Below are 24176 nucleotides of genomic sequence, written 5' to 3' on the forward strand. Positions count from 1 at the left end.
GTGCCCAAATCCATCGGTCGCAATTACACCTGCCCGTTCGGATTTACCCTCATGCACCTCTGCTGTTTCAAACGTCGACAAAACGTTGAAAAGAATGAGCAGACAAACTTTTCCTGGTACAACCAGTAGGAGAAAGCCTTCAAAACTACGTTCAGTTGACTGTCATACGACATATTATCTTTACAGTACACACGTTGGGCTCATAGTTGCTTCGACTGGATCGTTCGCAATTACCCATACCTACCCTTATCAATTAGCTTTGTTTGTTGTAGGATCCCCAACGTATATCGTCTTGGAAGTTTACACGAAGGTGTTTTACAGTGTTAATGTTTTCCGGTGGTTGGCTAAGAAGCTGGTTTTGTGGTACTTTTTTTTTTTTTGTTGTTGTTGTTTTTTGTTGTTGTTGTTTTGTCCCCCCCTCTCTCTCTCTTTCGGCTGACACTCATGGTGAATTACATTTGTTTTGTTTCGCCCACTGTTTCTCCTTGGTGGTAAGGGAGACAAATAAAGGTCTTCTTGCCCGGGAGTATGTGCTGGTTGCCGGGTTTCCTTCTTCAAGTGGTTGCATTGTCGCTCATGATGACACAGTCTCAGCAGATCCCATCGCAGACGACATTTTAGTCGCAGATATGAGAAACGCAAAATAACTGAAAAATTAGTCATTGTTTTGTAAGAGATACTCTCCCTTTTGATAAACTTATTGACTCAATGCATGTTTTTGAGCTGTCAGTTGCGTCAATATATAATTATGATACACCCCAAATAAAATTGTCACGAACTTAAAGTGACAGTCTGCCTTCATGACGGCCATTATTTTTGTTCGCGTTATTTACCAATGGATCCTCAACTGTGCTTGTGGAGCGAACGACCGTGATATTTTCAGCACTGCAAAAGTGAGCAGCCGTGTCAAGCACGCACCAGCAGGTCTATTACAGTGGAAATGTCATTTTCGTCAGTTAATTCAGTTCCGGTCGCTGCACCGCAATGGGCTAGAACACGATACTGCTCCTCACTATAGTACCCTCTTTTCTTCACACACACACACACACTGACACAGACACAGATCACACCGGCACACACACACACACACACACACACACACACACACACTCATACACGAACACATAAAGAGACAGCTGGATGGCACATCAAAATCAGTAGAGAAACTGGAGAGAGAGAATACAATAAAATTATACGTGCATTTTTTTATGTGTACACCATCTTAGCGGCGTGCTATTAAAAGCACCCAGCAAAGAACAATAGTACTGCATCGGCATGTGAACACGCGCGCGCGCGTATCATAGTCACTGAAAACTGACAAACAAACAAACAAAACAAACAAACAAAATCTTAGCAAAGAATGACAGGACTGCCTGTGGACTCGCGCAGTGTCCGGATCGAGATACTGAGTTATAATGATTAGTCACTTGCTTGGAACCCACTGTTGTACATTGGACCACCACAAGCTGCGATAGAAGCGGCTGCATATCATTGGAGTGGCGATCGTACGTACGGTTTCAGTGACTGTCAGCATCACAGCGTGCAACGTGTATGTGTTTTCGATAAACCCGATTATGTGGTTTTTGCCTGTCTGGATTGAAACAAATTCTATTGTGGTGCTGTTCGATCATCGAGGTAAACAGGTTGTGTGTGTGTTGTTGTTGTTGTTGTTGTTATAGTAGTTGTTGTTGCTGTTCAGTTGTTGTTGTTCTCACAGCCTGAGAAACGCTTTACGGATTTGTTACTCGATCTGTATATTTTTCACTTTCTTCAGTTTCTTTCTAAGTCCCCACCCTCACCCCACCCCACCCCACCCCACGCCCCCCTCCGTTGAAACTGCCGGTGTGCACCGCCAAGAGCCGTGCCTTGACGCGACGTGCCCTTGCGGGGATGTTAGCTGATCGTACTTGAACTTGCTCTGCTTCTCAAGGACGCCCAGTGAAATATGGGAAAATCCGTTTGGCCTGAACAAACTGTACACGTACACAGAACCACGAATACTGTTGCACTGACGCACATGCGGGAGCGCGCGCGTGTATGTTTGCACACAAATCACAACTGTAGTTGGCCTACTTCAGTGTATCTGTGTGTGTGTGTGTGTTTGTATGTGTAAGTACGCGCGCGCGCGACTTCATCTGTTGATGTCAATCGGGGCGGAGGCAGGCACATTCAGGGAAGGGGGGGCGGGGGGCGCGGAGGGGGGGGGGGCGTGGAGGGGGAGGGGAGCAAAGGGGACCCGAATTATATTTAAAGAACACAAGTATATCAGTACGGCAATGCAAAGCGTGCACAAACGACGGCATACAATGGGCGCCGCAAAACATCTGTGACAACATTACTCAGTGAGCTCTAGTCAGACGGGTCGGTGTGTTTGTCTTAGCCAGCAGGAAAACTGCAGAAGGCAGCGCAACAAGAGCATTGAGCAAGTCCTCAAGGCGGTCGGCTGTCTAATGTTGTGTCATCCTCTGTGCAACAGGCAACAGCGTCACGTCTTCAAGGCCGCGGTCACGTCGACTGTCTAAGGTTGTGTCCTCTGTGCATCAGCAAACTTCTACTCAGTTACGGGACATCTGTTATCAGTTTATTGACCCGGAGTGGCTGACGGCTCAGTCTTGTCAGTGGACGTTGACCCGGTGCGGGCGGACGACTGACCCAAACTGAATCATTCCACAACCGTGGCAGCCAACAAAAGAACGTCTGTAGTTCCCTAGTGTGTGTAAATATACCTGTCACAGCATAGGTCTGATAGTTTGACGCTAGTTTCACAAAGTGAGATAGACTGACCTGTGTTCCGTTTTCCGCACACTCGATCTACGCAGAATCTCTCAGTTCGGCGTTTGTCCAAGGTAAATTTGCAACAGTCTCTTATTTTCATCATTTCGTACTGCTGATATTTGTATGTTGTACTGAGACTGATTATGTGTTTGCCACTTGTGCGAGTGGTCAAGTATGTTTATCATGTGTGAACTTCAGTGACTCTGGTGTCATAATGGATACCCTCTGTGTGTGTGTGTGTGTGTGTGTATGTTTGTGCGTGCTTGCGTGCGTGTGTGACGGTGTGCGTGCGTGTAGTGTGTGTGTGTGTGTGTGTGTGTGTTTGTGTGTGTTTGTGCGTGTGCCAGTGTGTTTTCGTGTGTGTGTGCCTCAGTGTGTGTGTGTGTGTGAGTGCCATGTGGAGGAGGGGGGCACGGGGGGCGGCACCGCAGCCTCAGTGTGTGTCAGTATATGTGTGTGTGTGTGTGTGTGTGTGTGTGTTTGCGTGTGTGTGTTTGTGTGTGTGTGTGTGTGAGTGTGTTGTGGTGTGCACCATTTTCCAACATAACTGAAAACAAAACAAAACACTCCACCATTGAACACAAAAGTGCCCAGGGGCAGAAGCATTCCCCAACTTGCTCCCGAACGTCTCGTTAATACTACGTGCGTGCGCGCACTCGACTGAGTCCTCGATCGAGGACGTGTGAGCGAAACTGAATGGCCTAGTTCACGCTTTCAAAAATGTCAGTGTCGACATAATCAACCCGCCTTCTTGTGTGTGTTAGCCGACCGGCTAACTGATAGGGCACATGTGCAAACATAACACACACACACACACACACACACACACACTACACTCTCTCTCTCTCTCTCTCTCTCTCTGTGATGCGGCAGCGAAACCATTACCCTTTCTGACCAATCACGTACACACCAGCTTATTTTCTGCTTGCCTGTATGTATGTTTATTATTATTATTATAATATCCTGGGCACTCGAATTTGTTTCTCAGTAACGATAACAGTTTTGTTGCCGAGAGCAGAGAAGTCGAGTTGTAGTCGGTCTCATCTCGGTGAAAGACTGGCAACCCAGACCGCCACCCACCACTGGCACCCATTGTCTTGCGGAAGGACGTGAGAGAGAGAGAGAGTCTGATTACAAGAAGTTTTCCACGGTTTATTTCTCTTTATTTTTACAGTATCTTTATCCCAGCTTGAAACTTCACTTATCTTTCCAACTCTTTCTCCGCATTCGTGGCTTTCTCTTCAAGGCACGCCCAAAACCCATCTCCACATCCTTTTTTTTTCCTTTTATTTTTATTTTTTATCCGGCTATTGACCCAGCTGTAATGAGTAGAGGTTGCCCTACTTACTGGCTTACGAGTGAGTGTGTGTGTGTGTGTGTCTGTGTGTTTGTGTGCACGTGCGCGCGTGTGTGTGTTTTGTGTGTGCGCGCGCGTGTGTGTTTGTGTGTGTGTGTGTTTGTGTGTGTGTGTGTGTGTGTGTGTGTTTCTACTTCCCGGTCTCTGTGGCTTATGCAGAAGAGTATTCCGAGTCGTCACAGCAAGGACGGCCCCGGCCGGCGTCGGGCTTAGATGACATTTTATATGCTTCGTGGAGCTGTCGCGCAAAGTACATGACCTGTTTTTTTTTCTCTTCAGTTTTCACACACAGCGAGTGGAGATGCCTGCATGACGTCGTTTACTTGACGCGTTAATCATTACATTGAGGAGGGAGAAGGAGGGAGGAGGGGGGGGGGGCGGTAGTTTAGCGGGACTACATGCTGGTTTCAACTATCACGGATTTAAAAAAAAAAAAAACCAACCTACAGGCAGCCTCGATCTGTGTGGTTACAGTCTCTCGCACTTACTGTTCCCCACTCATCCAACTGATACGACAAGGTAAAGGAGCCCACTTCATATAAAGACATGAACAGATTTATAACTGATATAAAAAAAAAAATGAAAGTAATTTTTTTTTTTCAAAGGAATGATAAATGGCTGCATGCCAGTTTTATCTTTCTTTTCTCACCGCGTCAGCAGTAGCTTACGCTGTAAGCAGGCCAAGGGCAAGAGCGATGAGTATCACCTCTGAATATCGAGAGGAAGAAGAAAAAAGAAGAAGAAAAAAAGGGGAAAAGAAAATGCCCACTTGCGTACGCGCACACAGACATGTAACATACACCCCGTCTTCCCGATGCACATATGCATGCACGTGCACAACACTGGCGCGCGCGTACGAGCACACCCATATGTACGAACACACACACACACATATACACCCATATATTTTCGCGCGCGTGCACACAGTGTACAAAAATACATACACGCACACACACGTATATTGCGTCAGCAGTTGTATGTTCACTGCATAAATGTTGTTTTTTATTTCAAGAAGGCATCACACAGTATGGACTAATCATGTACACTAGAACACATCGGGGGTGGGGGGCGGGGGGGATGCCTGACCTACACATAGACCCAACACGCTGGGCGTGTGCGCGCGCGCTTGTGTCTGTGCGTTTGTGTGTGTGTGTGTGTGTGTACAGTTTATGTATGTGTGCGCGCACGTGTGTATAGTATGGCATGTGCGTGCGTGCCTTTCTGTTCCGTTTCACGAATGTCACAATTTCGGTTCACGTTAACTAAAACCAATGACCTCACCAAAAACATTCGCGTACAGTTGATAATTCAGTTTCACAAAAGACTACTCCAGTTTTATTTCTTCAAGAAAGGAGCGAAGTTAACTTCGCCGGAGCAGCGCTAATGTCGGTCCTAGCTTTCTCTCGTATCTCTCCGGAGCCTTGCTATTTTCTTTACTGTCCTTTAACGTTACTCTATTATAAAGTGTGTCATTTCCATTCTCTTTTCTTCTCTTCGAGTCGTGTCTTGTGACGTGTGCTTTGCTCACCCACTCTCTCCTTACTGACCTATCCCCCCCCCCCTTTCACAACCTTATCTGCTGCGGGATGTAGGCAGGCAGTGGAAATGTATTACTGACAACTAGATTTAGATTAGGTTTATCAGAATTGACAATGCATCGCTCTAGTTACACAACTTAAAGTTAGAATGACTTAATCTGTTCTTTGTGTCGTGAGATAAAAAAATAAAATAAAATAAAATAAAAGAGGAAGCCTACATTTTTGTTGTTTATGTTGCTCCTCAGCACAAGGAAATATACGTCAAATGCTTTCAGTTCATGTCTGTGTGTACGCACCGTCGTTAGGCAACAGTTAACAGATTCCATCGGCCACAGTGGCGTTTATTAGTATTGTTCACGTAGACAGACACAAACAGCACAGGGAAAGGTTGATCACAGTGGCTCTTCCACTGCACAAAGTCCCAGAAGATTACACACCAGACGACGCAGAATGCGGTCTCCTATCTATTAGGAGTCCGCGCCAGAGTTGATTATAACCAGGCCTGTTGGAGATGCAGCGGGGTGATAGTTATGAATTAGGCGCATGGCGTATCAACAACGATAACTGGTTGTGTAAGCTCCCAGCGCGCGCGCGCGCGTGTGTGTGTGTGTGTGCGCGCGTGCGCATGTAGTTTTTATGAAATTGAAAGGAGACGCGGTCGTCAAACGGCTCAATGAACCGCGTCAGCCCGGTGGTAAGACAAAAGGACATGTGCACAGACAGTACACTTAGTGTGTTTGATTTGCTCTGGTATAACTACCACCCTGCTGCATAAATTGACATGTGCATAGACAGTGCACTTAGTGTGTTTGATTTGCTCTGGTATAACTACCACCCTGCTGCATAAATTGACATGTGCATAGACAGTGCACTTAGTGTGCTTGATTTGCTCTGGTATAACTACCACCCTGCTGCATAAATTGTGGACCGTGATAAATTGTGGAGCACGGCGGTGGACCTCAATGAGCGGCTGCGACAGTCGATGCTCGGGAGGAGGCGGCGGAGGGGAGTAGAGGGGGGGGGGGGGGGCGGGAAGTAAAGGGAGTAGAGGTAGGGGGAGGAGGGAGTTACGTCGAGTCTTTACTTGGCCACTTCATCCTCTCGATCTCCTTTTCTCTTCCGTTAACTCAGTTCAGTACATTCTGCGATGATGTTGGTCCTTCGTTTTTTGACTCACTTGTGTAAACAAAGTGAGTCTATGTTTTAACCCGGTGTTCGGTTGTCTGTGTGTGTGTGTGTGTGTGTGTCCGTGTGTCCGTGCTAAACTTTAACATTGACATTTTCTCTGCAAATACTTTCAGTTGACACCAAATTTGGCATAAAAATAGGAAAAATTCAGTTCTTTCCAGTCTTGTTTAAAACAATATTGCACCTCTGGGATGGGCACCAAAAAAAAATTTAAAAAAAGAAGCCTAATTGTATGCAAACTGCATTTACTGTTATATTTATATTTTTTGTATTCTCTAAGCTTGGCACTTTGACCTCTTATTCTGACACAACAACAAGAGGAGTCATTATTGTCATTTTTTGTTCAAACAGGAACTTCTTTTGCTAAGCATGCAATTTTTATTTATTTTGCAAACGTTTTGGTGCAGATATTAAAAAAGGGAAATTGCTCTGTAATTAATGCTAGGGGACTTAATTCGCTTTAAACTGATCTTTCTCATCTTAAACATTACGTTTTGAAATTATACTCAATACATAAAAAGCTTGTGTGTTTTACTCTGTCACAAGTGAGTCTTGAAGGCCTTGCCTCTCTTGTTTTTGTTGTTGTTGCTTTGTTTTTCTTTTGTTTGGTTTTTTTTTTTAAGGGGGCCTGGGGGGGGGGGAGGGGGGGGGAGGCGGGGGATGATGGTTGTTTTTGTTTGTTTGTTTGCTGTTTTGCTTGTTGTATTCCCTCCGTCTTCATCCCTAAACAGCTCCTAGGAGGATTGTTTTGGCAAGGCCATATTGGACCTTGTTGTGTGGCCATACTAATGTAGTTTTCTTTTCTTAACGGATATCACAGCTGATCTTCTGATGGACCGATGTGCTGCTTGATGGTTTGACGTACTTGTTCGTTGGTGACGTAATCAGTGTATCTGATATCCAGTACATACCCTCTATGTTTAACCATGCAACTTTTGCAAGGTTATTTCCATTACAAAGTACGTTTGTATCTTCTCTTTCTTCTTCTGTTTTCTAATCTATAGTGACCTGAAAGGGGTAACAATGATTATATGAAGTCACACCGGGTACGGGTTTTGATCAAATAAGCCAGACACAGTTGGTTTGTTTTGTTCTTGTGTGTGTGTGTGTGTGTTTTGTTTGTTTGGTTTTTGACTCACTTGTGTAAACAAAGTGAGTCTGTTTTAACCCGGTGTTCGGTTGTCTGTGTGTGTGTGTGTGTGTGTCCGTGTGTCTGTGTGTCCGTGGAAAACTTTAACATTGACATTTTCTCTGCAAATACTTTGTCAGTTGACACCAGATTAGGCATAAAAATAGGAAAAATTCAGTTCTTTCCAGTCATCTTGTTTAAAACAAATATTGCACCTCTGGGATGGGCACAAAAAAATTTAAAAAAGAAGCCTAATTATATGCAAACTGCATTTACTGTTATATTTATATTTTTGGTATTCTCTAAACTTGGCACTTTGACCTCTTATTCGACACAACAACAAGAGGAGTCATTATTATCATTTTTTGTTCAAACAGGAACTTCTTTTGCTAAGCATGGAATTTTTATTTATTTTGCAAACGTTTTGGTGCAGATATTAAAGAAGGGAAATTACTCTGTAATTAATGCTAGGGGACGTAATTTATCACAAGTGAGTCTTGAAGGCCTTGCCTCTCTTGTTTGTTGTTGTTGTTTTTTTCTCGTCTTGTCAGGGGAAAGCTTTGACAGGAAGTGTTTTATCGGGAAGGCACCAGGACGTTATAGCTTAATGTAGGTTTAAGGTTTTATTTGGGTGATCGCTGGATTAGTTTCGCCATGTCACCGTGTCAGTTTGCTGGGCCGAAGTTAGTGTGCGTGAATATATTATGACCCCCACTCCACCCCATTCTCCCCACCACCACCTCCCTCCCCCCCCTCTCTCTCTCTCTCTCTCTCTCTCTCTCTCTCTCTCTCTCTCTCTCTGTCTGTCTGTCTTTTCCATTTTGTCTTTGCAGTATTTCTGTCTCTGGTTCTCTTTCTCAAACATTCGCTTACGTAGACAGGTATGCTCACCTGCGCGAGCGCCAAGACACACCCGTACACGCACGTACACACACACACACACACACACACACACACACACACACGCACACATACACACATATACTAACCATGTATCTCTCAAACACACACACATGCACGTACGCATACAACCCTAACCCCACCCCCACCCCCAACCCCACCCACCACACACACACACACATAGTGGCGCGCGAACACACACACACACACACACACACACACACACACACACACACACACACACCCTTCACAAATATGCGCAATACACATCATGCAACAAGAATGACTGAACGGGCCTCATGCCATGAACAGGTGAAGAAAGGTATACAGCAACAACAACAACAACCACCGTAGACTACAGACAGTGCCAATAGTGCTCTGCAGCAGAATAGAAAGGTCGTGGAGGCATCCTTCGACTTTAACCTGTTACCATAGACTTGCGCTGTAAACACATTGCTCACCCGAACTGTGTGTGTGTGTGTGTGTGACGGTGTGTGTGTGTTCGCGCGCGCCCGCGTGTGTAAGTGTGTGTGCATGTGCTTGTGTGTCTGGGTCTGGGTCTGTATGTGTGCGCGGTTGTTGTTGTGGTTTGTGCGTGCATGCACGCGCACGGCACGCCAGCATAATATTTTTTTCTTCGATGTATGTCTCGTTGACTTTTCTTGAAATCTGCTTGCCCGTCTAACGGTGTATGTTTAATTTCTGACATGATGAACCTCTTTCTCGACAATATTGATAGTGGAAAAAAAGTTAACTTGCAGGAAAAAAATAAATAAGAAGAAATAAGAAACCAGGTGATGATGCACTCTCCCTGGGGAGAGCCACCCGAATTTCGCACAGAGGGAAATCTGTTGTGGCAGAAGAGTAATACAAATAAATTATAAATCTAGCGACATTTTGAAAGCAATGCATACATTAAAAAGGACACATCTCTGATGTTGTCAATACACTCACATGCAGAACAAACAGCGCACGTGCTCTAAAAAATGTGTTTCGGCTCTGAGACGGACTGATGTGTGCGCTTTTGAGCAGGCGCTTTCGGTTTGAGTCATAGTGTGCGTTCTTTGGGGGTTCACACCACCTACCACCCCACACCTCATGCAAAAATCGATACGTGACATATCTTCATCATCATGCCGTATACGGCATGTGTTTGTGTATATTGCTGTTGATTTTTTTTTTTTTCTCTCAAGGCCTGACTAAGCGCGTTGGGTTACGCTGCTGGTCAGGCATCTGCTTGGCAGATGTGGTGTAGCGTATATGGATTTGTCCGAACGCAGTGACGCCTCCTTGAGCTACTGAAACTGAAACTGAAACTGTTGGGGATATGGTGTGGAGCTGTTCGGGACTGTTCGTCCGCAGCCCAAAACGGTGGGGAAAATCCATGTATACATATACATATAGCTCAGTGCTGGAGAAATGCACGAGTCAAGCACGGGATGTTCCGTTTATCCTCTCTCTCTCTCTCTCTCTCTCTCTCTCTCTCTCTCTCTGAACACCCCCCCCCCCCCGCCCCCCCCATCCTTCGTGATTCACCGATGTGATGTTGTTTTGACGGACAAGCAGGTGAAAATGTTAGTGTTTGGCTAAGCGTCGTTATTTCATACCAGCACTACTACTACTACTACTACTACTGTTGATGCTGCCGCTGCCGCTGCTGCTACTGCTACTGTTACTACAACTACTACTTGTGCTGCTGCTAATGCTTCTACTACTTCTTCTACAGCTTCTGCCACAACTGCTGCGCTTGTGCTGCTGCTGCTGCTGTTCAGTGCTATAAGAATACCGAATAGAAAAAACTGATTATCGAAAATACAGATCATGTGTTAAAATGTTGATGAAGGGAAAAGATGCTGTTGACGTTTTTGTTGATGTTGTTTTTTGTTTTTGTGTGTGTTATTTTTGTTTTGTTGTTTTGTTTTTGTTTTGTTGTTTTGTTTTTGTTTTGTTTTTTTTGGGGGGAAGTGGGGGGGGGGGGTGCGGGAGGGGGGTGGGTGTCGTTTGTCTTTGTTTGCTTGTGGCTTGACGTCAGTTGGCGCTGGGAAAAGATGCTGTGTAAGGGATTTTTTTTTGGGGGGGGGAAGGGGGGGGGAGCATTTTTTGCTTTTGCTTGTATGTTACTGTTGTTACTTTTTTTCTTTTTTCTTTTTTTTTGTTTGTTCGTTTTGCTCTTGGTATGACGTCAAGTGGCGCACAGCAATATGTCGTGGAGATGGTTAACAGGACATCATTCAAAACTTGATCGGTTTTTTTTTTCTTGCTGACAGTTGCAAAACAATTGTTTTGGGCGCAGAAGAACAAATTTCTCTCTCTCTCTCTCTCTTTCGCACACAGCACACATGTTGCACACGTGGGTTTAGTTAAGACTCGTATGTCCTTGGGATAATATTATCTTATTCTGGACCCATTGTTCTCTGCCAGTGTGTGTGTGTGTGCCCGCGCGCGTGCGTGCGTGCGTGTGTGTGTGCACCATCTTATACGTTCTCAGTGGGTTTTAACCTCAGTCCGCACCCTCCCTCTCCCCTTCCCAACACAGCCACACATCACTGTATACCATGCTCCTGTCCACTGAGCTATGAATAGAGCTGACAATCGTCTATTTATAGCTCAGTGCTTGCTGTCCCATGCAGCAACAGCAGTCCACAGGAATTTTCCAAGGGACACGACCCCTCAGTACTCTTTTCCCTTGCTTCTCGCATCCGCCTTTCCGTGTCTGTGTGTTCCGTGTCCAACTAATTAAAAATGAATGAATAAATATAGATAGAAGATAAATAAATAGATGTGATACCAGTCGCAACAAAATAAAACTAATCGTTCTTCTCACCCAGATCTGCAATATTAGCATGCATTGTCGGAGAACAAAAAGGGATTCGATTTATTACACTGTCGTAAACTGAAATAACATACTGTAAGAGCCATCCCCCACTTTCATTTCACTGTAAAGTTTGGGGTGGGATGTTTACTGGGTACTTTACTGGGCGCCTAGTTCTTACTAAGGTTCACCATACTGCACTAGCTGGGCTGAGAGTGAGAACACACAACAGCCACTGAAACAAAAACACTCTTTCGTCGAGTAACGTCACGCTCTCATTCATTTTTTCAATGACGCATCGACATCTCATGTGTAGGCGTTCCATTCTTTAGATCTAAATCTGCTCTGTTTCGAAAAGCAACACGATCATCTGTTACAAACTGATTTATCATTTGTTCGTTTGTCTTTGTGAGCGTTTGTAAGGTATTTTGCCGAAGCACAGTTTTTAACCAAAAAAGTGTTGGGTGGGCTTTTTCTTGTTACTGGATTAGTTACTGTTTAGATTCAGTTTATCTGTGGGGAAACTAGCTGTTGCTTCACACAGCGCTCATGGATTTGTTATTAAACATTTCATTGGTCAGCGGGGACGTAATGTGGGAAGTCTTAACAATGAGTCTGATTGGTTTTGTGTTAACTTGTTCTTGATTATTATAAACTGATGTGTGTTTCGTTGTTTCGTTGTTTCGTTTTGCTTTTTTTTATATTTTTTTCCTCTTTTTTTTTTTTTTCAAAATTATTATTGGGAAAGGGCCTGGTTTGTGTAGAGCTATTTTGGTTCTAAATTTTATGTTTGTTTGCTCCTTCATTTTGTCAGACACACTCACTCAGTCATTTTAACGTTCTGTTTCATGTGAGTTTCTTTTATAGTTACCTCTACAGTTCCCGGGATTATTTATACTTTAAATGATGATGTAAGACCACAGTTTGACAGGCTGAATTCTGGAAATAATCTATCTATATTTCGCTGTTATTTATTAATTTATTTGTTTGCTTATTTGTTTGTTTTTCTGTGTCATTTTGATTTCATTTGTTGTCAAACATTTTAGAACGGGAAATGATAGCCAGTGAGCCTGTGATGTATGTTCCGCTGTTCTTATTCACTTGTATAGTTTGTGCTGATGATTTTCAGTTTATCTATTCTCGTTTTTGCCAGACAGCAACGCAGATAGGCAAACTTGGTATTTCCGACCCTGATTTATCCTTTTCTTCTTTCTGCTTTATTTCAATTTTTCATTTATTGTTAATGCATTTCATAATTCTTTGCTTTATCCGCATGTCTGTTTGTTGTTTTGTTGTCTTTTCCGTTATCTATTGTCTCAATGTCTTGTTTATCTGAGCTCTCTCTCTCTCTCTCTCTCTCTCTCTCTCTCTCTCTCTCTCTCTCTCTCTCTCTCGTATATTTTGATGTTTTTGTTGTCGTTTTTGTTTGTGTGTTTTTGTTTTGGTTTGGTTTTTTGGTGTGGTTTTTTTCTGTTTTTTGTTTGACTAGCTGATCACCTGTGTTGGCCGTCTCATGTTAAAAGGTGACTACTGCTGCAGGGGAGGTTTCGTTTCCGAGTCTCTCGGAGGGTCTCCCACGACCTACCCCCTACCACCACCACCATCACCCATCCCAGCGATCATCGCAACCAGTGCCAAGACATCACCCGCAGCTTCCACCCACCGACACCGCGACCAGTTGAAGCGGCAGTGCACTTCTTGCTTCCACACATCGCCATTTCCAGTCGCTGCTGTCACAAACTTCATTAAACTTCTCTCTTCTACCCGGGACCAGGTTGCAGTGTTGGATGCATCACCTGCACCTGAGGGATACAGTACCAACCGACCACCCACTAAACACCTCTTCGTGAACTCCCACCACTGACCCACCCCACCCACCAACCGCGTACTGATCACCCCCACTATAAACCCAACCACCTCTCTCAAACCACCCGCATCGCCCAACTGTCACCCAACCAAAACCACCCCCACCCCAAACCATCCACCCACCAAAAACCATCCATTTCACCCAGCCATCCACCTCACCGAAAACACCCACCCCACCAAAACCTAAACCATCCACCCCACCGAAGCTATCCACTCTACCCAAAACTCCTCATCCAAACCACCCCCACTCAACCAGTCCCCCATCAAAACTATCCACCCCACCCGAACCCGAACTACAAACTATCCACCCCACCAAAACCTCCCCATCAAAACCACCCCCGTCCAACCAACCACCCGCCACAACCAAACCACCACAATCCACCCACCCCACCCCTCACCATGACCACCTACACTGGTCTGGGGCTGACCTCCGGCAGCTCACTGGACGGGCTGGACATCTGCTGTGCCGAATTCACGGGAGACCTCAACACGGACATCTGGAGCTTCCGTATCCTGGAGGCCACCACGGTCCCCTATGACGACGCCTGGAGGGAAAGACTGGCCAACGTCCACACCCTCTCCGGGCTGGAGCTGATCCGTCTCCACTACGACTACGCTCACTTCATGGGCAAGGCCATTGAGGTGAGGGGTTAAGAGACAGTAGTGATGATACAGGTGCAGAGGGGCACAGCCATACAGGTGAGGGGTTGGGGACAGGTGCAGAGGGGCACAGCCATACAGGTGAGGGGTTGGGGACAGGTGCAGAGGGGCACAGCCGTACAGGTGAGGGGTTGGGGACAGGTGCAGAGGGGCACAGCCATACAGGTGAGGGGTTGGGGACAGGTGCAGAGGGGCACAGCCATACAGGTGAGGGGTTGGGGACAGGTGCAGAGGGGCACAGCCATACAGGTGAGGGGTTGGGGACAGGTGCAGAGGGAGACAGCCGGACAGGTGAGGGGTTGGGAACAGGTGCAGAGGGGCACAGCCATACAGGTGAGGGGTTGGGAACAGGTGCAGAGGGGGACAGCCATACAGGTGAGGGGTTGGGGACAGGTGCAGAGGGGCACAGCCATACAGGTGAGGGGTTGGGGACAGGTGCAGAGGGAGACAGCCATACAGGTGAGGGGTTGGGGACAGGTGCAGAGGGAGACAGCCATACAGGTGAGGGGTTGGGGACAGGTGCAGAGGGGCACATCCATACAGGTGAGGGGATGGGGACAGGTGCAGAGGGGGACAGCCATACAGGTGAGGGGATGGGGACAGTAGTGATGATACAGGTGCAGAGGGGGACAGCCATACAGGTGAGGGGTTTGGGACAGGTACAGAGGGGGACAGCCATACAGGTGAGGGGTTGGGGACAGGTGCAGAGGGGCACAGCCATACAGGTGAGGGGTTGGGGACAGGTACAGAGGGAGACAGCCGGACAGGTGAGGGGTTTGGGACAGGTACAGAGGGAGACAGCCATACAGGTGAGGGGTTGGGGACAGGTACAGAGGGGGACAGCCATACAGGTGAGGGGTTGGGGACAGGTACAGAGGGGGACAGCCATACAGGTGAGGGGTTTGGGACAGGTACAGAGGGGGACAGCCGTACAGGTGAGGGGTTGGGGACAGGTGCAGAGGGAGACAGCCATACAGGTGAGGGGTTGGGAACAGGTGCAGAGGGGCACAGCCATACAGGTGAGGGGTTGGGGACAGGTGCAGAGGGGCACAGCCGTACAGGTGAGGGGTTGGGGACAGGTACAGAGGGAGACAGCCATACAGGTGAGGGGTTTGGGACAGGTACAGAGGGAGACAGCCATACAGGTGAGGGGTTTGGGACAGGTACAGAGGGGGACAGCCATACAGGTGAGGGGTTTGGGACAGGTACAGAGGGGGACAGCCATACAGGTGAGGGGTTTGGGACAGGTACAGAGGGGGACAGCCATACAGGTGAGGGGTTGGGGACAGGTGCAGAGGGGCACAGCCATACAGGTGAGGGGTTGGGGACAGGTACAGAGGGAGACAGCCGGACAGGAGAGGGGTTTGGGACAGGTACAGAGGGGGACAGCCATACAGGTGAGGGGTTGGGGACAGGTACAGAGGGGGACAGCCATACAGGTGAGGGGTTGGGGACAGGTACAGAGGGGGACAGCCATACAGGTGAGGGGTTTGGGACAGGTACAGAGGGGGACAGCCGTACAGGTGAGGGGTTGGGGACAGGTGCAGAGGGAGACAGCCATACAGGTGAGGGGTTGGGAACAGGTGCAGAGGGGCACAGCCATACAGGTGAGGGGTTGGGGACAGGTGCAGAGGGGCACAGCCGTACAGGTGAGGGGTTGGGGACAGGTGCAGAGGGAGACAGCCGGACAGGTGAGGGGTTGGGGACAGGTGCAGAGGGGCACAGCCGTACAGGTGAGGGGTTGGGGACAGGTACAGAGGGGGACAGCCATACAGGTGAGGGGTTGGGGACAGGTGCAGAGGGGGACAGCCGTACAGGTGAGGGGTTGGGGACAGTAGTGGATATACCAGTGAAGAGGGGGACGGCTCCACACGTAAGGGGTTGAAGAGACCGTAGTCGTGCTACAGGTGCAGAAGGGAACAGCCATTCAGGTGGGGGGGGTTGGGGACAGCAATGATGATACAGTCTCCAGGGGGGCGGGAGGCGGTGGGTTGGGGGACACTAGTGATAATGCAATGGCAAAAGGGGGCAGTCATGCAGGTGAGGGTTTAGGGACAATAGTATTGTATTGTTCTTGAACGAATAAAATTTGTTCAAACCAATATTGATGATACAGGTGCAGAGTGGGACGTGAAGGGTAGGGGGACAATAATGACAATACAGGCGAGGAGGGTGAATTACAGTACAGGTGAAGACAAGGGGACAACGACAATAATAACGTGAACGGGGGAACACAGTACAGGTGGTGGCTTGGGGGACGAAAATGATAATACCGCTACGACTGCTGTTGCTGCTGCTGCTGCAGCATCTCCTTCTACTGCTGCTGCTACTACCAGTAATACTACTACTGCTGCTACTGCTGTTGTTGCTACTACTACTACTACAACTACTACTACTGTTCCTACTACCATCATACACCACTTATTCGATTGTGGGCTGCGACTCCCACGTTCACTCGTACACATGAGTGGGGTTTTACATGTATAACAGTTTTTGTTTTTACCCCCGCCATGTGTCGGGGTGGAGGGTGCATACCGAGCATGTTTTTCTTACCATGACACACGGAACGCTGACATTGATTACGTGCGTGATTACGATCTTCTGCGTGTGTATACACACGAAAGGGTTTCATGCATGCACAAGCAGTTTTGCACATCTGTTAACCTGGATGATCGGAACGATCCCCACCCTGAACCAACCAGTACCAGGCGCTATAACCTGGGTTCGAACCTAGAACCCTCTGATCGAAAGTCCAACGCTTTAACCACTCGGCTGTTGCGCCCGTCACTACCATATACAAACTATGGCAGGATTTCATGGTCAGGATGGCGGAGAAGGATAAAGACCTTCCGGGTGGGAAGCTTGACATCCGGGTGGACTTTGTGGCGGCCAACGGGCACACGGCGTTCCATCAGCCCGAGAACGGAGTAACCTTCCAACTGGGGGATGGCGAGGTCCTCTCCACCTACCTCAAGTGCCCCCTCATCACCAACTTCAGGTGTGTGTGTGTGTGTGTGTGTGTGTGTGTGTGTGTGTGTGCGTGCGTGCGTGCGTGCGTGTGTGTGTGTGTGTGTGCGTGCGTGCGTGCGTGCGTGCGTGCGTGCGTGCGTGTGTGTGTGTGTGTGTGTGTCTGTCTGTCTGTCTGTTTGTAGCCTAGCATATAGTTTCCGTTTCAGTAGCTCAAGGAGGCGTCACTGCGTTCGGACAAATCCATATACGCTACGCCACATCTGCCAAGCAGATGCCTGACCAGCAGCGTAACCCAACGCGTTTAGTCGGGCCTTGAGAAAATTGGTAGTCAATACTTCGATAGTAGAATAATCGAAGTTTTCAAAGCATGAAACATGCTAAGCAACTTCTCAGTCGTTTCGAGAACCCACCACCAAACCGGACCACCATATAGCTTTAGTCTAAAGAAATTCGGATTCCTTTGTCTTCGTCCATTTCTTTAATGTGAGAACTTCCCGCTTGTAAAGTTCTTATGATGTCAGCAGCGGTAAAACGCTGCCATCGTCGTCTTTTTTGTCGTTATCATGGAAACAGTTAATTATGCCTCATTGAGACTGCTTGAAAAGGAATGTCTTTTTGATTCGTTTCTAAGGATGTGAGCGAAGGACTGTGGTGGACTGAAAAAAAACAAAGCTCTGAATTCTAGGTTTGTACAGGAGGCGCTATGGCGGAGTCGGCAAAGCTTTGGACTTTCAGTGTACACCAGTATGGTGGTGTGTCCCTGTGGATAGGCACTTCACTCCGGTTTTCCTTGCTCCACCCGGGTGTGAAGGGATACCCGACATCAGTTGAGAAAGGTTGAAACGACGGAAGGTGAGGATTCTCCTCCTCCTCCTCCTCCTCGTTCTTCTCCCTTAACTCTGTGAAGAGTCATTTTGGGCGCCGCGCTGAAGAACTGTTTACCAGAATCCTCCAAGTCTGTCGGTTGTGTGTCAAAGCGTGGGTATCACTAGATGGTTTTCCTGTCAATTCTCTCTCCCCCACGGACTGAGAGGATTGGGCCCTGCCTTTCTTCCTATGCCGAGGCCTAGACACAGTGGATATCAGTTCGCAGCCCCGATAGCCGTTAACTCACTCAGTACGGCCAGCCCTCTCTTCTCCTCTACACAGACCCCTCGGACGTCCAGTGGGTGTCTGAATGACCCAGCATTTAGCTTCCGTCGTCAGAATTGTGGTATTCTTTGTCAACATTCACGTCTTCAGTATAAGAGCCTTCGCTTCCAATATTTTGATGATGGTAATTGGGTGAAACGCTGTTAACGTCGTCTCTTTCGCCGTTCGTATGGAGAGAGTTAAAGGCTGTGGGACCTCAAACATTAAACCTTTCTGAAAGCTGTAGAACTGCTTTTTAAACAATCGTGTTGGTGATTTTCCCTTTTCCTCCACAATGTTGAACACGTCAGTCTCTGCGGGCAAACGGGTATTCTTGCGAGCCCAAATGTGTGTGTGTGTGTGTGTGTGTGTGTGTGTGTGTGTGTGTGTGTGTGTGTGTGTGTGTGTGTTTCAAAGTATGTGAGTGCTAGAAAAATTGACAGACTCAAAACTAAGGCAGCCAGTGAAGTCCATGTGTGTACAGCGGATCGAAGAAACTAAAATATATTACTGGCGACGGCCGCGGCAATTGTGCGTCTGCCTTCTCCGGAAACAATGACATCTTGACAGTTCGCGGTGGACTCCTTAGGCTGCAATAAGTCCCATCTCCAAAGTCACTGACACCTTAATCCTTCGCGATGGACATCCAAGATGATTTGTCCTCCTCCCTTTTTTCTTCCACAGTGTGAAAGACGTCTGTCTCGGGGGCCAGGGGGCGCCACTGGCGGGCAGTGTGGACCGCTTTCTCTTCCTGGGCGTTGGGCTGTGCATCAACCTCGGAGGCATCGCCTGCATCCGTGTGCGCGAGACCGGCAGCGCGTGGGACGTGTGCGCGTGCAACACTGTGCTCAACCACCTGGCGAATCTGAAGGACCCGACAGCCATGTTTGATAAGTGAGTGAGGAAGGGAAGTGATGGGGTGAGGGAGGTTGGCGGACTGAGGAGAATGGGGGGGAGGGGCTGACATTGTGAAAAATGAACGAAATCGATAAAAAAAAAAAAAAATTAAATGTATCAATCGCACGCACGCACACGCGCAGATAAGCACGTCCACACACACACACACACACACACACACACACACACACACACTGTGCCATTGATCTTTGATAGGTGGTTTTAGTAGCACACGCACACACACACACACACACACGCACGCGCGCACACGCCTACACACACACACACACACACACACACACACACACACACACACACACACACACGCCTACACACACACACACACACACATGCACGCGCGCGCACGCATGACGACAGATTTGAGCATCCCTCTGGACAATGGAAGGGAAAAATGTTATTGAAGAAGTGCATTACGAAAGATCAGTAAGCTTTTGCAGTTATCTTGTAAGACAGACACTATCAATACGAACACACACTTACATTAGTGTCAGTGACTTGTAAAGACCAGTCCCATGCACCTTGGTTTACACGCAAGTTAGGCATTTGCCTTTTTTTCTTCTTTTTTTTTAACCTCCCCATATAACGGAAGTCCTTTCGTTGTTGAAAATGTTAATAAGTAGGCTATTAGAATGAGTAATGCTTGTTCTCGGGTTGAAACTTTGCTCTTCGTTTTTTTGTTGGGTTTTTTTTTTTTGTTGTTGTTGTTGTTGTCTTTTTTAAGTTTAGATGTGGATAGCGGAGGATTTCTTAGATTTACCATGTAGGTTATGTGTGTGTTTGCGTTCGTGTGTGTGTGTGTGTGTGTGTGTGCGTGCGTGCGTGCATGTATATGTGTGCGTGCATGTATGCGTGTGTGTGTGTGTGCACGCGCGCATACGTGCGCGTGCGCGTGTGTGCAGAAACGGAGAGCTGGCGGAGAAGGGGAAAGTTCTGAAGGACGTGCTGAAGTCCTTGGAGGAGCTGGACTACTACAAGCTGAAGAGCCCCAAGTCTCTGGCCATGGAGTGGATCACCAACAAGATCTGGCCCATCTTGGACGTTAGTCTGTGTTTCTGTGTGTTTGTGTCTGTCTGTGTCTGTCTGTTTTTCTGTGTGTCTGTGTGTGTCTGTCTTTCTGTGTGTCTGTGTCTGTCTGTCTGTTTCTGCATGGAGTGGATTGCCGACAACGTCTGGCCCATCTTGGACGTCAGTCTGTGTTTCTGTCTGTCTGTTTCTTCATTGAGTGGATCGCTGTCAACATCGCCCATCTTGGACGTTTGTCTGTTTGTTTGTCTGCCTGTGTGTGTGTCTGTCCCTCTGTGTGTTTCTTCATTGAGCGGATCGCGGACAGCATCTGGCCCGTTATGGACGTTTGTCTGTGTGTCTGTCTGTGTCTTCATTAAGTAGATCGCTGTCAACATCTGGCCCATCCTGGACATTTGTCTGTTTGTCAATGCCTTACCAATCTTTGACGGTGCCTCTTACCATAAATGCATGAACCCTATAATGCTCTGTATGAGAATGTTTTACAGAAGCATGCCTTGCAGACTCTGTAATATACATACAAAGCGAAAATATGCTCTGTATAAGGGTGTTTTACTGAAGGATGAATGGTAAACCCTACATACACGAACCCTATGATTATGCTTTATGTAAGGGTGTTTAATGAAGTATGCAGACCCTATGATATACATGAACTCTATAATTATGCTCTGTTTAAGGGTGTTTTACTGAAGCATGCCTTGCAGACCCTTTAAATATGTACACTATATGCTCTGTATGTCTGTTTTTACTGAAGCAAGAATTCCAAATCCAATATACACGAACCCTATGCTCTGTATAAGGGCGTTTTACTGAAGGATGCCTTGCAGACCCTATGATATACATGAACTATATGCTCTGCATAAATGTGTTCACTGAAGCATGAATTGCAGATCTTACATACACTTAACATGAACCCTGTATGTTGTGTATAAGGCTGTTTTATTAAAGCATGCCTTGCAGACCAAGAAGTACAGTCTGGAGGACTTGGCGAGGACCTACGTGGAGCACATCGCGATGCAGATCTGTGACGCATGTATGAAGAGCAAGGCCAGCCCTGACAAACCCAGGAAAACGTATGGCGAAAACGTGGTCCTCCTCACCGGAGGTAAGTGGATGCTGAATAATACTAATGCTAATAATATAATCTGTAAAGCGTCTTTCCATGTAAAACTCAGTTACGCTGTACAGTGTGAATACCGACGTTTAAAACATGCATTTAAACACTGAAAAGAAAAACTTAGATACATGCCCTTTACAGTCAGCCAGCCAACCACTCGAGCACAAATTTATACACACACACACACACACACACACACACTCACACACACACACACACACACACGCACGCACACGAGAGTTGAGGAAGATTCCATGACTTTGATTACTGATAACTTGACAAATCAACCCTTTTTTTTTTTATTTGTCAGGAGTGAAATGACTCACTGATTTTCCATTTTTAAGGAGGAGTCCACAACACCTTCCTGATGAAGAACGTGAAGGAGAAGCTTCTGGCTGGAGGTCTCCATCTGGACAAGGACATGGCGGAACCGGAGACTATTGACTTCAAGGAGGCGGCCAGCTTCGCCTTCCTGGGCATGCGGTGCATGCTGGGTAAGGCCAACGTCTTTGCCGACTCCACGGGCGCCAGTGAGAGCAGCACCTCAGGCTGCATCCACCAGCCTCTCCGCATCGATTTCCGGGGTTCCTACCCCAGTACTTACCGCTTCCTCTTCAGACAGGCCTCTGTGTCATCCTGAAGTTGCTACAGCTGTCTCTGGGGTGTTGTGTCTGCAGGTGTGAATGTGTGTTAAGTGGATAGGTTAGTGTAGGATTGTATCCTTTCCCTTTCAGCCAACCTTATAAAACGTGGCTTGAAACGATTTTTTGGTTGGAGGACGTACGTATGTCACTATTAGTTAGATCACGAGTGATTAAGCCAGACACTATGATTATACGCAATATAGAAATGTAACCAAAATGGGTGTAGAGTCTTTTGTTACACTGAGTTCTAAATGTGTTGCAGGCGGTGTGGTGAATGCATGTTTCTGCAAGAAATGTCACTGAAATTTTATTTTAAAAAAGGGAAAAAAGCATCGGCTCTTGGCGAGTGTCAGGCAGAGGATTGTTCTGTGAAGGGTTGCAAAAATATACAGCGGTAGTTTTGTTTGTGCATGCAGCAAAAATTTATACAGTATAGTTTATGGCTTCTAAAAACGTACAAGTATAACTGTATGTATGTAGATGCAAGTCATTCAATTATGGTTCAGTATGTGGCCGCATGTAATGAGCTTTGTTAGTTGTTTCTGTTTGTGGTTGTGAAAGATGTACAGTTTTGTTTCTCAAATGTCTGGCTGACAAAGAGATGGGATTTGATATTGTTTTTTTCTGTCACTCTATGAACATTTCAACAATTTTTTCTATTGTTCAATCATGCATGAAGAATTAAGTTGTTTGCAGCTTGGAAAAGCATTTCATTATCATAATATTATGTTTGAACATAAATTACATGTTTGTTTAGCTTTGGTTTAGTATTTATGGCAGTAAAATGAAATACCATTGTGCAATTCATTATTGATTATATTTCAATTTTTGTTTTGCTTTGGTTTAATATTCATGGCTACAAATAAAATATTGGTCAATACAATTTCAGTCTCCCAATTTTGATGAGTGGAACTATAAGTCTGCGGTGAAGCAAGTGTCCAGGAAAAAAGGTGGAAGAATGTGTACAAAAATCACTCAGATCATCTGGAAAACATTTCATCATTCTGTAAAGGTTTTTGAAGGTAGATAGCTAGGTTGCAGAATATAGGCATAGGATATAATGTGGATACTCTCTTTCCTCCTACCACACGCAGAATTACTTAGAGTGATTTATTTAATCACAGAATTTTCCGCAGTGTACAAAAATATGGACCTATCAACTGCTTTTTTTTTTTGCTTTAAAAAAATTTTTTTAATGGGAACTAGATGAAGTGAAAAAACACTGGACTTAGTTCCTGGGGTTTTTTCATCCCCATGTTCCCGACTTTTTCATGTTGTTTTTTTTATTTGTTTTTTTTTTTTTAATTTTAAATAATGATTTTAACTGTGGGGAATGTGGAATCCCATAAAAGTTTGTAGTCGGTCACAGGAATATCACAACTCGCTTCAAAGACTTCAGCAACTGCATAACATATTGGTGAAAAACATTGACATGAGGAATATTAGTCCCTTATATACTTTTCTTTCATGACGGCTGTTTTCTGTTAAAGATTTGGATATGATGTCATTTGATGGTGACAAATTCTTTACAACCATACTTAAAAAGCACAGTATTCATGCACAAAGTTATTTTACTTATTTATTATTTCAAATGAAACTAGCAATCTTGTGTTGTTTGGCCATGTTTTTGTTTTTTGTGTGTGTGTGTGACGCTTTGTATAAATCAATATTCGGACAGGAAAGGGTAAAGATCATCTGAATGAATGGATGTGTATGTGAGTGAAACCATCATGACAGCTGGCAAATTCCAAGTCTTTTTTTAACGAAAAAACGAACTTGTTTTTGTTAATTCATGTAAAATCAAGAGTAAACGTTTGAAAGCTCAGTTCAAAAACACTATCAAGCATGAAACACCTAAAATAAAGTTACTATTGGTATCTAAGTGTTTGCATTAAGAAATACTGATCAAAACAATGCAGCATGCTGCTGTTCCAACCATATTTCAGTCCATCATTTACTCTCACACAATCCAGAGCCGAAAGAACATTCTTCTAATACCATTACAGAAGGTATGATTTATGTCAATGGCGCATGTACACAAAGTCCATTATTTACATATTCAACACTGAAAAAAAGCAACAAAAAAAAACCAAAGGAATTTTAACTTCTCATATGTTCACAACCACATAATTCAGCACATATTAGCAC

The 24176-nt window shown here is 46.1% G+C and overlaps 1 protein-coding gene across 6 annotated transcripts; it reads left to right on the forward strand.

Moving 5' to 3' along the window:
• The first annotated feature begins 1445 nt into the window (after positions 1–1445).
• On the forward strand, positions 1446–22911 carry LOC143283761 (anhydro-N-acetylmuramic acid kinase-like). 6 transcript variants are annotated; one of them, XM_076590098.1, is made up of 7 exons: positions 1446–1635; positions 13223–14207; positions 17036–17223; positions 19011–19220; positions 20144–20282; positions 21216–21372; positions 21729–22911. In XM_076590098.1, exons 2-7 carry the CDS (start codon positions 13965–13967, stop codon positions 22022–22024), a joined length of 1233 nt encoding a protein of 410 aa, XP_076446213.1. In that variant the 5' UTR covers positions 1446–1635; positions 13223–13964; the 3' UTR covers positions 22025–22911. The 6 variants fall into 6 exon arrangements, with proteins under 6 accessions (XP_076446213.1, XP_076446214.1, XP_076446212.1 ...); XM_076590099.1 differs by having other exon boundaries at positions 13239–14207; XM_076590097.1 differs by lacking the exon at positions 1446–1635 and adding an exon at positions 2217–2846 and having other exon boundaries at positions 13189–14207.
• The last annotated feature ends 1265 nt before the right edge of the window (positions 22912–24176 follow it).

Source organism: Babylonia areolata, chromosome 7 (genome assembly GCF_041734735.1).
Source record: "Babylonia areolata isolate BAREFJ2019XMU chromosome 7, ASM4173473v1, whole genome shotgun sequence".
NCBI lineage: Eukaryota > Metazoa > Mollusca > Gastropoda > Neogastropoda > Buccinidae > Babylonia > Babylonia areolata.